We start from the raw sequence: 16,563 nt of genomic DNA on the forward strand, positions 1-16,563 counted from the left end.
TTCTCTCTGCTGGTATACGTGACGTCAACTATATAGATTTTCAGTAATGGCAGTAAATATAGGAACACGGCCATTCATGAGCGTTGGTGCGCGTCTATTATCGATGACGGAAGCTTGTAGGTTATAAACCACAAATACGCGTCGTTTACAACTGACGCGTCTACGTCCGCCTCGAGAGGTCTAGTGTGTTCCTTTATCAATATCTGCTGTATTATATCGATATCTGTGTTTCTCGATGACAACTTACAGCTACAATCGCTGTTGATTATTCAAATCGAGCTCGATAGCTTGTTTGTTTACATCTGCTGTCACGGCTTCTCTCTTCTCTTCGGCCAGTCCAGTCCCCCGTCCTTCCATCAGCGTTGAAAAGCGCGATATATAAATATGCCTGGCCTCTCTTCGATCGTCGAGAATGCACCCGGTGACCCAATTGAAAGCGCTCGAGTGAAGCTTGTCTCGCGGCAGCCGAGGATGTAAGAGAGGATGCGCGAGCCAGTAGCATGGAATACGATTCTGAATCAAGCTACGAGGGCGGCTGCTCGAGGGACCTCGCAGTCACCGGCGACGACGAGCGGAAGCGTCTGACGGAAGCGCGCGAGAAATGCAGCTCTCTGCGGGAACCGGTGAAGCTCGGGGCGAATCTAGCCAAGAAGAGACTCTCCGCGCAGGTAATGGAATATTATCGCAAATACTCCCGTGACGCGAATCTGGATCAGTATTTCTCGCTACCCGTGTCGAATACTCCACAGGAGGCTGTTAACTACTACTGCAGCGTGTACGAACCGAGCGCACAGGTGGGCCCGAATAGGCAGGACTGTATCGGAGAGGAGTATAATCTAAGGTCTTATGTCCCGAGAGAGAGACGTAGGTGGGTAAGGCCTCCGCTGATCGGACAGTCCTCTAATACGGATGTTTCATCCAGGTACGTTGAAACCTTGACAGATCTTCGAACGTCATCGCCCGACTTCAAGCACGATCTCACGCCGGAAATGATACACGAGGAGAAGAATGAGAGCCAAGAGAAGTTCCCGGAGGTGAACGATAGAAAGATATCTTCCCCGACCTCCAGCGTGGCGTCTCACAAACCACTGGAGTGGGACAGCGGCGCCGATGTCGGTTACTTCAATTCGCTCGCTCATAATAAGCGAGACGACAAGAGATTAAGCACCATAGAACGTATGGCTCTGGCGCGAGGATGCTCGGCCGCTTTACGGCTAGATCCGGAAGGTACCACCGAATCCGGGATGCAATCAGGGAAGAATACGGGGGCTCATGGCGGTTCGAAGTCATCGACCGTGCCTGACGCAAATTCAACGCCGTTGGTAGCGAATGTCTCAGGTTCGGAGAGCGAAATAGAGTTCACACCTATTGTCAAGAACCATTTGCCCGGCATTATCACAGGAGATGATATAAAATCGCAGGAGAGATGCGTCGCGAATGACGCCGTAGACTCGAAAACTACGTTAAGGTCCACGAAGCGGGAAGTACACAATTTAGATACCCCTACGTCGTCGTTTAAGACGCCACTGGTGAAATATCCGACAATGGAGAGAAGAATCGTAAATTCGAAACGCAAAGAAGTTACACGTCCATCGAGTTCACCATTGCAGAAAAGCATGTCGATGAACGTAATACCCGCGTCGTCGTCAAAATCCTCTTTGAAGAGAAGTCAGAGCGAACTAAACTTGCACGCTAAGGAAAGAAAATCTGTGCTGCCTCTAATCTTTAATTCTACGTCCTCCATCGCTACTGTAGTGAATAAACCTGCCACTTGTGATAAAGTAATACAGACAAGTCCAGACGTATGCTCTCAGGAATCCGTTGCCATTCAAGTTTCAGATTTCGACGAAAGCAAACCACCGTTGTTAGAGAAAGATTCTAATTTACAAACGATACATTCTATTTTGAAAAAGTCCAATGGTACGTATAAGATTAAAAATACAAAGAAATGCGAAAACGCTTCGCGTCCAACGGATGAAGCCGAAGTCGATACGAACGCCAAGGACGTTCAAAGACATCGGAGTAGCTCGGAAGTTTCGCAGAATGCGTCGACCTCGATAACACCACACCCTGATGAGGCGGAGAACGTATCCGGGAGAGCCAACAGTTTCGAATACTTTCCAGGGCACACTTATGCAAATGTTCCAAACGGTAGGGATAACCACGTGTCTTCGGATACCGGTAGATCGAATTCGACTTTGCCAAACAGCAGTTCCAGCGTTAACGACAAGCTATGGGGAGATTCGGATAGCTTGGTCCGAGACTTGGAGAGAAGCGTCAACATCCTCAAGAGCCTCGTCGATGCCAACAAATGCGATAAGCAAGTTAAGAAAAGACTGATACAGCACGTGATCAAGCGGCTCGTCACCGCAAAGTACACGGACGATAAAATTGAGCATAATTTGGAGGACAACGTTCCCTGGAATCCGGACGACGCGAGGAACAAGGTTTACCGATCCGAATTGCTTCAGGCTTTGACGAACAAGCATAGCACCACCGAGTCCTCGGATGAGTGGAACTTGCAGAAGAAGGATATATCGATGCAGAAATCTGTAGGAACCACCAGCGATGTTATAAAGGAAGTCGCTTTGGAAAGTAGCAATAGCGACAAGTTCGATCGACATACAGATAGAACGGAGATGGATGGTAGGAAAGCGCGACTAGGACTGAGAACCGATGACTGTCAACGCAGCAGCAACACGCCAACGGATCCCGATAAGAGCGAGAGTTCCGAGTGCTTCGTACCTCAGCGCAATCATAAAAATGCTAAAGTCAATGACATATTTTGCTTCAAGGAGAACTGTAAACTGCCGCATCGGGAGTCGACCACGACGAACAGTATACTCCCGGATCACAACAGAATCTTATTAGACGCCGTCGTCAACAATAGAAGGAACTCACTCGAATCTAATAATAATACGGATAATAATACCGACTGGAGATTGCCGACTACCTCGTCGGAAAGGCACTTTGAATTGAAGAAGTGCAGCATGTCCGAGTCTGGTGATTCTAAACTCGTTAATTACGCTGAAATGGAGAAGAGAAATCAACTGATTTGGATTACGAATGAGATCAGCCATCTCTGTAACTTGAAAAAGTACGTTTCGTCTTTTAATAATCTTTTTGTCAAATGTTAAATGAGTCTTTCTCTTTTTTACAAAATAGAATATTTATATCATTATATTTTCTTTGTTAATTAGATTGCTAGAACAGCCCAGACGACTGGAGAGACCGAAATCCTCGCCGAGGAAACCTAAATTGGCGAATCTCAAATCGAAGCAAACGGCGATAATCAGACGGGAGCATGTGGACACTGTACACGGGTAAAGCGACATATTTATACTCTATAATATAGATACGGAATGTAAATACGAAATGTATCATAATTTTACTCTATTTTAATCTTATGCTTTTAGAAGTATATCCGATCTACGGGAGGATTCCATGAACGAACCGTGGTCGTCTCATTGCAACTTAGCGACGCGCGAAGCTGCGAGTGATAACATAATTCAGAGGATCATGAAACGTAACAGTTGCACGCAAACGGCGACGAATTTAGCCAGCGCCCATTCGAAGACCGGAGGGGAGATTGTGTCTGCGTCCAAAACGCAGAGATCCATGACAAAGCGCATAGCTGTCGGTGTACAAACGTTACCTCGAGAAATGTCCTCGACACCGATCGAATCATCAATAGAATCAGACACGAGATACATGAACTTTCAGAAGCCATGTTATCAGAATGGCGCAAAATGCAGAGACCAATCGTGCCAAACACACAATACCGACCGTACGTGCGCGCGGTGCAATCAGAATTCCGATGCAGCCTCCATCAGATCGTGTAAAGAAGACGCGCCGATCGTCTCGCAGCAGACGCAGACAAATTACGCGAGCGACGACGCCGCGGAATCCACGTGTCACCGCGCATCGCAGAGTACTGTCATCCAACAGAAACAGAAAGAGGCTAAGAATCAAATCAACGCGTCCAAATCGAAATGTAATTGCACTCGTAGTGGCACTTATTCGTCCGTTAATGATAATAAGTGTGGTTCGAGCACGATAGAAGCCAAACGAACTGCCGAAAAACGATCACTATTTACATGTGCATTGTTCTCCGAACAGAAGCCTGTCGCGGATGTCAGTAATGTTTGTGGTGTATGTCAAAGGAATCTCTCCTACACGCATGAAAATATCTCGGAATCAAATGGTCAAACGTCGAGGACCCACATGAATGCGTGCGAATGCGATGTCAATGTTCCTGTTAAGGATGCAGATAGAAAAATCATCGGCAAATCCCGACAAAACTGTAACGCAGAGAATCAGAAGAAACGTGGCTTGAATCATGACGAACAAAATGACACTGGAAAGATTTGCGATTGTGTCAACGATCGCGTTGCACGTCGAAATCGGGAAATCACAATGGCAGGATCATTGTGTGAATATTGTCACTCGAGTGGTAAAATGGACAATAATGGTTTGTGCCATTTCGAGTGCCGTTTAGCAGAGCATCAAATGCGAAAGCAAATCTATTCCGATAGTTTGCAAGACGCTGGCATAGTTCAACAACGTAAAGTACAAAATAGCGTATTAAAATGCAATTGTAACGAGGCTTGCTCCTGTAATAATAATCAAGCGATCAGAGATACCGTCAAAGCGTACAAAAATTACACATCGAAACCAAATGTCGCAGATAGTACCGGTATTAATAAAGCGGAAGGAAATTCCCAACATTGTCGCGCGTGTGGTACCGCGTATCAAAATGTCAGAAAATGTGGCTGCCATCAAATGTATCCCAAAGCTGTTGCGTACGAGGTATCGTTTACAAAGGAGAACACGTCGAAAAATGAAACCTCGGATATCATTCCAATAATGCCAAAAGTTCCCAAGCATCCTTCGAGTGCAGCAAAATTTGATGCCTGTGCTTGTGATATGAAAAGGAATAACAAGAATACTCATCAAAGTACATTGCAGGTAAGAAATTTGATGAAATTTAATAGGCGAGAAACTCAATTTCTAAATTCGTCGCTTGAATGAAATAATTTTTGTATTTATAATGTTCAATAGAATATCCCGAAAAAATATTGTTTGATTTCGAAGATGAAATATCGTAGATTTTTCGGATTCCTGACAATCAAACCAATTTCAGGATTATTTATCTAGAAACAATCCCGAGTTTGTGGGCAATGCGGAAACACGCCGACAATATTTATTGGAAATATGCCAATTGCGGGAATTGAGAAAGGAGAAGAGGATACAATTATTGGCAATGGCTAGTACATCTACTATCAATAAATCCACACCGATACGAAAGCCAACAGGTAACTATATTACATTTTAAAATTAATAATTTACATTTGCAGCCAAATTAATTTGCACATTATAGCATTACATAACATATATTACACAATTTTTTCTTTTTATTGTATGTATAGTTTCCGCACAACGAAAAATTACTGACGAGGAGATGAAGGAGCGATTACGCAAACGGTACCTCCGATTGAATGAAGTACGATTCAAACGACGACAGCAGGAACGACAAGAAGAGGCACGCCGAAATAAACTTATGGCAAAAATTTTTTGCAAGAGATTGCAGCAAAAGGTTTTGAGAGGCCAAGTAGATTTGTCTCAAAGTGTCAGTGTTATATCCAATTTGTAAAATTCTTAGAAGTTACTTATGTAGAGTGCCTTTCCACTTTCATAAATATATAAGCAGAGCTATCTTGGGGACTTTTATTGAAATTTTTGTTATTCTGTATATAATTCTTGCATACATGAAATTGACACTTATCTATTAAAATTCAGTTAAATAAAACAGCATAATTTTGCATCATATTCATTATATTACTTTAAGATATAACGAATGGTTTGTTTTACTCTTATTAATTATTGTTAGTTTAATAACATTTTATATCTAAACAATTTTATCAAAACTATTACATTCTATAAAAATGAGTTATATCTTGTGCATCTAAATAAACAAAAAATAAGTGAATTTTAATAAAGTCTCAGAGATAGTTCTTAATGTTATATATACTTATCTCAATTTTTTTATGAACGCCTATTTTTAAATGGGAAAATTTTGAAATATTCAATTGAAAAATTAAAAACATGCATTTTATACATTAATTATATTACCTTAGGTCGTTGTGTTAAAATTACAATATTGCGTGTTTTCTTCAGTAAAGTTACACGTTAGAAAAGAGTGTTCTAAAATTTAAATGATCTATTTATAATTATGGAATATATATCACAGAGATCAAATCTGATCTTTTATTTGACGTGTTAAAACTACATATGCATAATTTTATCATTATAATTAATTTATCTTTAAGAACACAACATGACTAAATAGTACAAAAAATTATCGAATCTTTTTATGTTTTAGAAGCTTTATATATTATAGATACAAGAAACATATTCATTAGAGAAATATGATCTGAAATATTATCTCTCTTTTATTTTTTAATACAAAAATATTGATAGGACTGAAACATAAATAATATTAATAGTAATAACTCATGTTTATGCGATACATATAGTTTAACAAAATCTTTACACAGTGAAACATATCATTCATATAAATATATATATAATTGATCAAAAAATGAATGCTTTAAAGTAAGAATAGTTGTTGCGTAGTACCTGAATCTTGTAGTATATCATAACACTTTTTTATTACATATGAAATAAAACTTTTAAAAATGAATTCTTAGAAAATACATGTATTTTCCAAAGGACACATTATTAATAATTTAAGTTTTATTTCTTTTCTTTTATTATTATTATCTGTCACTTTCATGAGCTGTAATATTTTTATGCTACAGATTTCATTAATAGTTCTATCATCATATAATATGATCCTGTGTGTGAAAATCTTCTGTTTTTTAATAAATTAATTTTTTCTTTCTTTTTAATTTAATCATCCGTAATATATATGTTTTCTGAAAGATAATTAATTCTATTTGTACAAAGAATATATTATCTCGGTATTCATCAATACATGTAATATCGATATTTTACTCAATGATTGGAATATTTTTATCTGATCTTTCTCGATTATTCAGAATATCTGCGACATGGTAATCGCAGCAAGCGAGAAAATAAATTTCAGAATAACGTGTTCATTATAACGCAATCGAAAGTATATCGTGGACGAAACGATGAACTTACATTTTTATCACATAATTCTTGATGGCTTTTGTAGTCGCGTATATCAGTTTGATCAATCCGTCTTTCGTTGTTTCGAATATCGGCAACGATATCATAATTATATCAATCAAGCAACGCGATGCAATGTCTTATATGCGAGAACTGACAACCGAAATATTATGCTCGACGCTAATCGATCAAACGGTCATACATACGGAAAAAAGAGAAGACATATACATACATTCAAACGTTGAAATAAATTTGAACAATTTAATCGGAATTTATTTTTCTTAGAAATAGAATTTATTTTATATTTGTAAGATTTCGAGATATTACATTAATGTATCTAGAAAAAAAAAGAATTTGAAAAATTAAAACTTTGCACACAAAACATCTATTTTTATATCTTTTCCAATATTTAAAAAATAATCTATTGTCGACTTTTCTTTTAATTACCATTTTTTCTTTGTTAAATATTTTTTTGCTTATATTTCTTCGAAATCGCGAGTAAACTTTTATTCTAGATGTGAAAAGTGTAACGCAACGCAACTAATTGGGACAGAACTTTCTATTTTTCCGACCATTTCAAGATGGAATACTTCTCACTTTGGAAAACAAGAGAAATTGGCAAAAATTTCGAAAAACTGCAAGGACTTTGAATCTCAAGAGGAAAAAATGCTCTCGAAATTTTATAATTAAATTGTACTTTAGTATTTGACAACAAATAAATATGAATAAATATTATATATAATTATATATATGTACATATTTATATGCGATTATATATGAACAATTTTTTCTCGAACAAATTAATCTTTTTTCTAAATTAATCTCTAATAAATTAATCTGATTATTAACAAAATATTGTAACAATTGCGAAGAATATTGTACAGAATAATTCTCGAGTCTGATGGCACGTTTTGTAGTTGATTATGAATCTCGAATATGTCAAAACATGATTCTGTAATTTACGAAATATCAAAATAATCGTAGTAATTTATATCTATTTCATATCTATTATACTTTCTTAATAGGACATAAAGTATGGTGGGACAATGGGATATATTATATATGAACAATTTTTTCTCGAACAAATTAATCTTCTCTCTAAATTAATCTCTAATAAATTAATCTGATTATTAACAAAATATTGTAACAATTGCGAAGAATATTGTACATAATAATTCTCGAGTATGATGGCACGTTTTATAGTTGATTATGAATCTCGAATATGTCAAAACGTGATTCTGTAATTTACGAAATATCAAAATAATCGTAGTAATTATATCTATTTCATATCTATTAAACTTTCTTAATAGGAGACATAAAGTATGGTGGGACAATGGGATATAAAATATCGTGGAAAATACTGAAAATATGACTAATCCAAGTTTCATCGGAAGGATATCTTTCTGATCTATCCTCGCCATTGCTCGAACTGGATTCCAGGAAGGCGACAATGACCGCGATCGTTTGCAGCAGATTTGTTTTAACGTCGATTGGTCCCCGGTGTTCCCAAGCGAGCGCATACTTTCTCTCGGGGAATGTACAATCGGTCGTAGTAGTTTGTGTGGAACCACGTTCCGTGAAGGCCGATTCGGTTTTCTAGTCGCGTTTCCGCTACGAGAGACGACAACGTGTCAGAGGAATATACTATTCTCGGTGAATTCACCGTAATATACAGAATCCAAGGCATTACCGTTATTCGCGATCGCCAACCGTTAACTGTGACAGCATATCGGACTCGTTCACAGATCATTGACTTTGCTCGGAATCGTCTGATTATGAGCATTGGACAAGAGCTAAGAGTTGCACATAATTCGCCGAGCATTCATCCGTTCCGTCAGTTTCTCCCTGTTTATGATCTCTCGGTTTCTTAGTCATCTTTCGATAAAAGTCAGTGACATGTTTTCGAGCATTTGAGAGCAAGGGAAAGATGAAGCGATGGCGAATGAAAACGAAAAGAACGGAGAGTGCTCTCGTGACGCTTCTAGGATGTTTGCTATTTTCTTACGGTAATTATCGATCTTACATATCGTGTACGAAAATAGGCATTTGTGAAATGATTTGGTGAAGGAGAATTTGTGAAAAAGTCATCGAAATCAAAATGACTAAGCGCCAAAGACATTGTTTCATCCAGCATCGATATCTCCCTGAAAAACATCGCTTAATTCGACATCAATATTTTTCGAAAAACGAGTTTTCTTATGCAAATGATAGAAATCTAGAGAATAGAATTTGAATTATTCAGAGGCAATTTATTTCAAAACTATCTCAGAGTTTTTTCGAGCGAATAGATTATATTAAATACATTTGAAAATATAGATAAATTATTAAGATAAACACAATTACAGTAAATTTTTTTCAAATTTTATTTTGTTAAAATATATAAACTAAACATGTTATATTGAGTTTCATAATAGTTTTATAATTTATATTAAAGAATTTGAATTAATTTATATATATATTTTCTTTTAACAAGAAATGCTGTCAATCTCTTAAATGTCCATATCTTAGGCTATCATACCCAGCAAACACAGAATATTGCAGCAATATTGCGGCAATATTACAACATTGCAGCAATGTTGCGGCAATATTTTGGTTGGGTGGGTATTTAATAAGTATTTTTATTAAGTTTAATAAATATTACAATATCGACAGCTTATGCACAAGAAAATAATGAAGAATATAAAGGAAAATATTTGGGAAAATTAAATCCGTATCATCATCAAGTTTCTGGTGATGTTTGGGCTGTGAATCAGTATACCTTATTGTTGACGTCCTTTAATTATGATGGTAATGGAGCCGACACGTTTTTCTGGGCAGGAGCATCAAATAGACCAGGTCCGCAAGGATTTATAGTTCCCGATGAGTGGGGCAAGTAAGCTGTATTCTTTTATAAATATTAAAAGGAAATCTCGAAATTAAATTCAATTACAAATCACTCAGTGTTAAATCTTAATAATTGCTTATTTTTCAGGACAAATATATTGGATCGGTATTTCAATCGGGATTTTACACTCGTTCTTCCTGATAATAAAAAAATAACGGATATCAAATGGTTTGCAGTGTACGATTTACAAAGTCAAGTAGGTATAAATTTTAAGAGCAATATTATGAGTGTATTATGATTTCATGCTATTGTTATTTCACATTTAGCACTAATATCTGTCGTAAAAGCAATAATAAAATTAGATACATTTATAAATAGCGAAAATTAGATACATTTATAAAATATACATTATTTTAAATACAAAATATTCAAAGTATCTAGTAAATTACTTGTTCTATTCTTGCTTACAAATTTAGATACTGTATCATTTTGATAAGATTTTTAATTAAATGATGAATATTGCCACATTATCATGATATAGTTATTATCGTTTATTATCGGATATAATTAATATCGTAAAATTTTTGTGCTATAAGAAATTAAAGCGTAGTATCAGTTTAGTTGCCTAAAACAATTTTTTCCAACTTTAGAATACCTTCGGTGATGTGTACGTACCCGAAGAATTTGATCCACCCGCGCCTCAAAAGATATCACAGCTGTCGAAAAGATCTCACAATGTCTCGTCAGAACCCATTGTGATTTTGGATTCGAAAACTATCAGCATACCACAATTCATCTACGATGGGCAAGGTGTAGATACGTATTTCTGGGTCGGTCTTGGTCCGCAACCGTCTAGCAAGGGCCACAAAGTACCCGATGAATACGGATAGTAAGAGAGAAATAATAGAGAATATTATAATTTCTAAAAATCTACTAAAATACACATATTTTTTTCGCAAACATTTGATAATTGATAATTATTGTATTCAAAGCGTGTATCTTAAAACGTAGAAAGAACACTTTTTTTCTACTTTTTAGCATGGATTCTCTTAGAGCATACAATAACGAAGACATCATATTAGAATTGCCAGGCGATATGACGGTTTTTAACATAGATTGGCTGAGTATTTTTGACGTAAAAACTAAATCGAATTATGGTTCCGTTATTATACCCGATGGACTCAATGTACCGCCGTCGTTGATAAAAATTATCAAACAAACGCAGTCTCTTCCGAATTGCGTTCAGCTACATAAGCAATATCAAGTTGCCTGGGAAATCTTCGGTCCGCAGATTACCATCCAATTGGTAGGTCAAGTCGGTACGTATATTAACGTAAATTATACATAGGTGTTAATATTTAAAAAAAATATTAATATTATGTGAGAATAAATTTTAATTATTTTCACGTTTTTAGCCGAAGATGAGTACATGGCTTTTGGGTTGTCCGGTTCGGAGGACTCGAGTCAAATGGAAGGTGCAGACGTAGCCATCGCGTATATGGATGATACCCGTGGATATGCTACGGATTACAATATTACAGCAAAGGCACCAGTGCGTAAAGTTGTTTAATGTGAAAAAGAAAAAGCAAGGAAAGAAAAAGCGATAGACAATATAAGTATCTGAATGATTTCAGTGTGGGAAAGTTCTCGGTCAGTACAAAGGCGTTTGCAGAGACGAGCTTTTTGGCGGTTTAGATAACAATCAGCTCTACACCGCGGTAAGAGAGAACGGTATCAACATCATCACGTATAGGCGTACACTTATTTCATGTGAGTTATACGGCAGCTAACACATTTCTCACATACAAACATGTTGTACATATATAATTTTATTTTTATAGCCGATTCCGGAGACAAAGAATTCCCCATAGATAAACCAGTATATGTGATTTGGGCTTTGGGCAGACTCGATAAAATTAATAATGAACCGAGCTTTCACGATTTGTATCCAAGAGGCGACGTAGTACTCGAATTAAATCGTAAAGAAGCAGAGAATACCTGCATCGATTTTACAGAGATCAGCAGCAAACTCTCTCGGAAGTGCGAAAAATTTAAAACGTTTCTTTATTTTATAATCGAATTGCGATTTTTTTATTTTAATCACGTTTTTCATTCTCTTTTTAGAGAACCTTGGCAGAAAACAGAAATAATTGACAGAAGCCTCCGAACTTTTCGAGCAACTATTGGACCCTCCGGAGGAAGAAAAGGATATCAAGGAATTACGGGTATAAATTTCCTGATCCTTTTAGACTCGTAGTTAGATTGTTTTACAATACATTAAATTAATAAAGTTTTCATTTACAGGAAAACCATCGGTAGGTCTTGCCTGGTACATCGAAGGTGCGCTGATACCCGAGTTGTACTTACGACGCGGATTAACGTACAGCTTTCGCGTTTACGGCGGAAACAATCCGCACAGCGCAAACCTGTACCATCCTTTAATAATAACCGATGATCCTCACGGAGGATATGATACGCTCAGCGATCTTGCGCAAAGCAAGATTAGGGTGTTAGCTGGAGTTGAATTTACTAGAAGAGGCCGACCGCGACCGACGGCGGGTTGGTAGATTTATTCACTTTCCCTCTTATACCTCAGTAAACACTGTTCGTTATATAAATATAGTATAGAAATAACAAATAAGGCAAGTTATATATATGATATAATACTGTAATATATCATACGTATTATTTTACAGTATTACAACAGTAATGTAACAGAATATTATTGCAATATAATATTGTTTTATGTATATTTCTTTGCTTGACGCTATGCAGTGAAATCAAATTTAATTGATTTATATTCTCTCAATTTTTCACTATAAAATAGATATAAAGTTTAGAAGGGACGGATACTAAAATAATATCCAAAATATACCATTTTTTTGTCAGTTTAATTTCTAATGCAATCCCAGTAATTCAGAATATTAACATATTATTTAAAATTGGGTGAATAAATGGGAAATAGTCTATTTAGTGTTTATTTGAAGTGAAAAATCAAAATTTCTATAGAAATTAAATTCCGAATTTTATAAATTTAATATATATAATTTATTTTATTTATTTAATTATCAACTTTATTATATGACAAATATTCTGTTTTTTACGGAAGGCCAGTCGGAAGTCAGCATGCAGTGCACGCGAATACCTCTATCTTATTTGGTCAGCGAGCGACCTTTTCAAGGATCCTCCATGGCAATCGGCATTGCATCCATCGAGCAAGATATCAACATCGCTCTGAATTTGCATATCATTGTGTTAAAAAGCAGCAAGTGTGAGGTCCGGATAGCTCAGTGGTCTAGAGCAGTTGCCCGGAAAGCGAAAGATTCGGGTTTGATTCCCGATCCAGCCACTTGCCTCACATATTTTTCTCGTCCACGTGCCATTGCCACGGATGGATTCTGTCGCTCGTTGACCACATCTATGATGTAATAACATATGGTATATGTTATATTATGATACATTTAAAAATGGGAAATTACAATTTATTAATGACTTATCGATAATACTTTTATATAATGCTTATAACTTTTTTTTGTTTTTTATAACATGAATATAACAGTGTTTATTGGGGTGTTTATGTAAATTATATGTTTATAATGAATTATTATTTTTCAGTTGGACCACTTTGTTTAAGTAAGCATAACGGTCGAGACAGAAGACTGGATGATTCTTTTCCATCATTTAAAAAATTCAATAGAACTCTCATGCAAATCTGCGAGCCAGGTAAAGACTGTTTCTCGAGTAAATCCGATTTATCGAACGTAATTTCGAACTTTTATCTCACGTCACACAAATTTAAACTGATTAAATTTTCGAAATACTCGTGTTTTTATTACCATAAAGATGAATCTTACTTATAAAAATGATTATATTCATAGGAGACGGTGGCATTTTAACAGTGAGTCCGAATTCATCATGGCCCGACCTGGTTTATTACAACTCGTTCACTCATCCAAACATAGGATGGAAGATTCACGTAATCGATTCTTACACAAGGAATAGTGCGACTGCACATAAGTTATCATTACTCATCATAATTACGATTGTGTTTTCTCATCTATTATAAAGTTAAATATAAAATATGGAAGATATATTATGTCGAAAATTTTTTTCAACTTACAAAAGATACATGGAATCAAAATTCGCCAGTTGTTACAACAATTTATACCAAATTAGCATGTGCATCGTGATGATACAATTTAAAGATGATAAAAATCACCTGTATCACATATATTATTTTTCTTGAGTTATATTAAGCAATTAATGATTCCTACAATAAGTTGCGTTCGTTATAAAAATTTGTGTAATTAATAAAATATGTAAAATAATATAATAACAAATTGAAAAACAAGTGAGTAAAAAAGTGGAAGAAGAACTCATTAAATTGTTGCAATATTCTTTTATTCTGCTTATTAAGTAGGATGTGAACATATAAAAGACAATATATATTAAATATGTATATACGCAATGTATATCGTATATTTGTGTTTCAATGGTAAGTTATAAAAGTGGAAAGAGAAGAAATCAAAGTGGAAAGAAAGAAAGAGACAACTTTAATTAAAGAAACGATTACATATATTAAATATGAATATTAAAGGAATTGTTACTTTAGAATATCTTTAGCGAGATTAAGAAATGGTTTTGTGTTAAAAACTGATTAATGTAAATAATCAAATTGACAGAGAAGGAACGCGTAAAATAAATCTTAAATATATCCATTACAAAGAGATCTTACCGTTTATTATAATAGATATATAATATCTCGTTCAACATTTTTACGTTTTTTTGAATTAATTTAAGCATTTTTTTATTTTGCTTTTTCACAGTTTCCTTAATCATCTCTATAATGAATTTTCTGCATTTGTTTGGAAGTCCTTTCATCTGAGTGCTTTTCCTGCGTTTTTCTGAGCTGGTACCAGGAATATCACTGGGATTAGAATGTGGTTGATTATTACTACTTGCGACTTCCAGAATGCTTACTCCTCCTGAGTCACCAGGAATGTCATGGAGAGAGTTGTGAGGATACGATTTATTTTGAAGAAATAATCTGTAAAAAATATAAAATAAAAATTACTGGATTAATTATTACTATAAAATATAGCTTCAATTATGTGCGCAATATCAGAGTTGGGAAAGTTACTTTACAAAAGTAATTAGTTACAGTTACAGTTTTTTTTAGTAAAAAATGTAATTAGTTACAGTTACAAGTTACCAATTCTGAAAAGTAACGCGTTACAGTTACAGTTATTTAAAAAGTAACGAGTCGTTACTTTGTAGTTACTTCCTTGGAATGGAAATAAAAATATTAAATCTGCACGCAGTAATAAAAATTTAATGACAATCTTATAAGGTATTAATTTAATTCTTGCAAATTATAGGGGATTTTAGAATGGCATTCACTTTAAAGAGAGAAATATATATTTTATTTTAATTTAAAAACAGCTGAATAAAAACAAAAATTTTTATTTAATGTAAAAGAAAACTTGTAAAAAATATAATTTTATTGCATCGCTCTTATAATTTTATTATTTTAAGATAGATAGTATATGTATATAATTAATCTTTACTTTTTTTACTATATTTTTTATATATGTGTATATATATACATCACGAATAATCCACATTACAAATATTTATTACTATATTTTTTTAGTTAGCTTTTTTAATATTTATAACATACATGAAATACTTTACATATTATAATGATTAATACATATGTAACACATATCATGAAATACTAAGATATGTTAAATGATTCAATATGTTTAAAATTTTTATTAATAAAAAATGGGAGCATATGCATTGGATCATAAAGTATCGATAAAAGCGTTTATGCGCAAGTGCAAGGCGGTCCAATACGATTTGCAAAGATTTAAAATATATATATATATATATATATATATATATATATATATATATATATATATATATATAAAGTAACTATTAAAGTAATTATTAAATTAGTTACTAGTTACCGAAAATATGTAACTGAGTTAAGTTACAGTTACAAATTGAAAAAAAGGAACGAGTTAAGTTAGTTATCGAAAAAAAGTAACTATAACTGTAACTTCGTTACAAGTAACAAGTTACTTCCCAACGCTGCGCAATATTATGAAGCCTTTAAACTAGTATTGTTTAAAGTAATATTGTTATTATCAAAATATCGAACAAATTTGAATATTTGATATTCTAAAATATTCCACATCTAAATACAAATAATATTAAATTTTTCTTACTCTTTAAAATGCTGAATGTCTGAGACACTATCATGCTTTAATATCTCGTTGAACATTTTTAAGTTCCTTTGGATTGATTTAAGCATTGTTTTATTGGTTTTCTTAATCATCTCTAGAATGGATTTTCTGCGTTTTGGTTCTTTTATCTGAGTGCTTCTCCTGCGTTTGTCTGAGTTGGTACCAGGAATATCACTGGGATTAGAATGTGGTTGATTATATTATTACTACTTGCAACTTCCAGAATATTTACTCCTCCTGAGTCAGTAGGAATGTCATAGAGTGAATGTTGAGTATAAGATTTAATATTTTGAAGAAATAATCTGTAAAAAATATAAAATAAAAATTATG

General features: G+C 34.6%; 2 protein-coding genes across 8 annotated transcripts; both read left to right on the forward strand.

Annotated features, from left to right (window-relative positions):
* Positions 1–6,366, forward strand: LOC145970139 (uncharacterized). Of its 7 annotated transcripts, XM_083096634.1 has the most exons (7): positions 528–668; positions 750–868; positions 943–3,097; positions 3,201–3,323; positions 3,417–4,968; positions 5,144–5,315; positions 5,430–6,363. In XM_083096634.1, the coding sequence occupies exons 2-7, from the start codon at positions 847–849 to the stop codon at positions 5,651–5,653; spliced, it is 4,248 nt and encodes a 1,415-aa protein (XP_082952760.1). In that variant the 5' UTR covers positions 528–668; positions 750–846; the 3' UTR covers positions 5,654–6,363. The 7 variants fall into 7 exon arrangements, with proteins under 7 accessions (XP_082952759.1, XP_082952758.1, XP_082952756.1 ...); XM_083096630.1 differs by having other exon boundaries at positions 4–868; positions 923–3,097; positions 5,430–6,366; XM_083096631.1 differs by having other exon boundaries at positions 5–668; positions 750–3,097; positions 5,430–6,365.
* Positions 6,367–8,607: 2,241 nt separating this feature from the next.
* On the forward strand, positions 8,608–14,633 carry LOC145970514 (protein Skeletor, isoforms B/C-like). Its single transcript, XM_083097356.1, has 12 exons — positions 8,608–9,161; positions 9,808–10,027; positions 10,127–10,235; positions 10,630–10,868; positions 11,018–11,298; positions 11,395–11,531; positions 11,614–11,749; positions 11,821–12,019; positions 12,104–12,204; positions 12,284–12,538; positions 13,595–13,702; positions 13,858–14,633. Exons 1-12 carry the CDS (start codon positions 9,083–9,085, stop codon positions 14,043–14,045), a joined length of 2,052 nt encoding a protein of 683 aa, XP_082953482.1. The 5' UTR covers positions 8,608–9,082; the 3' UTR covers positions 14,046–14,633.
* The last annotated feature ends 1,930 nt before the right edge of the window (positions 14,634–16,563 follow it).

The sequence above is a fragment of the Camponotus vicinus genome, unplaced genomic scaffold, assembly GCF_025532165.1.
Source record: "Camponotus vicinus isolate PSW18456_S1 unplaced genomic scaffold, iyCamVici1.0 SCAF_4, whole genome shotgun sequence".
Taxonomy (NCBI): Eukaryota; Metazoa; Arthropoda; class Insecta; order Hymenoptera; family Formicidae; genus Camponotus; species Camponotus vicinus.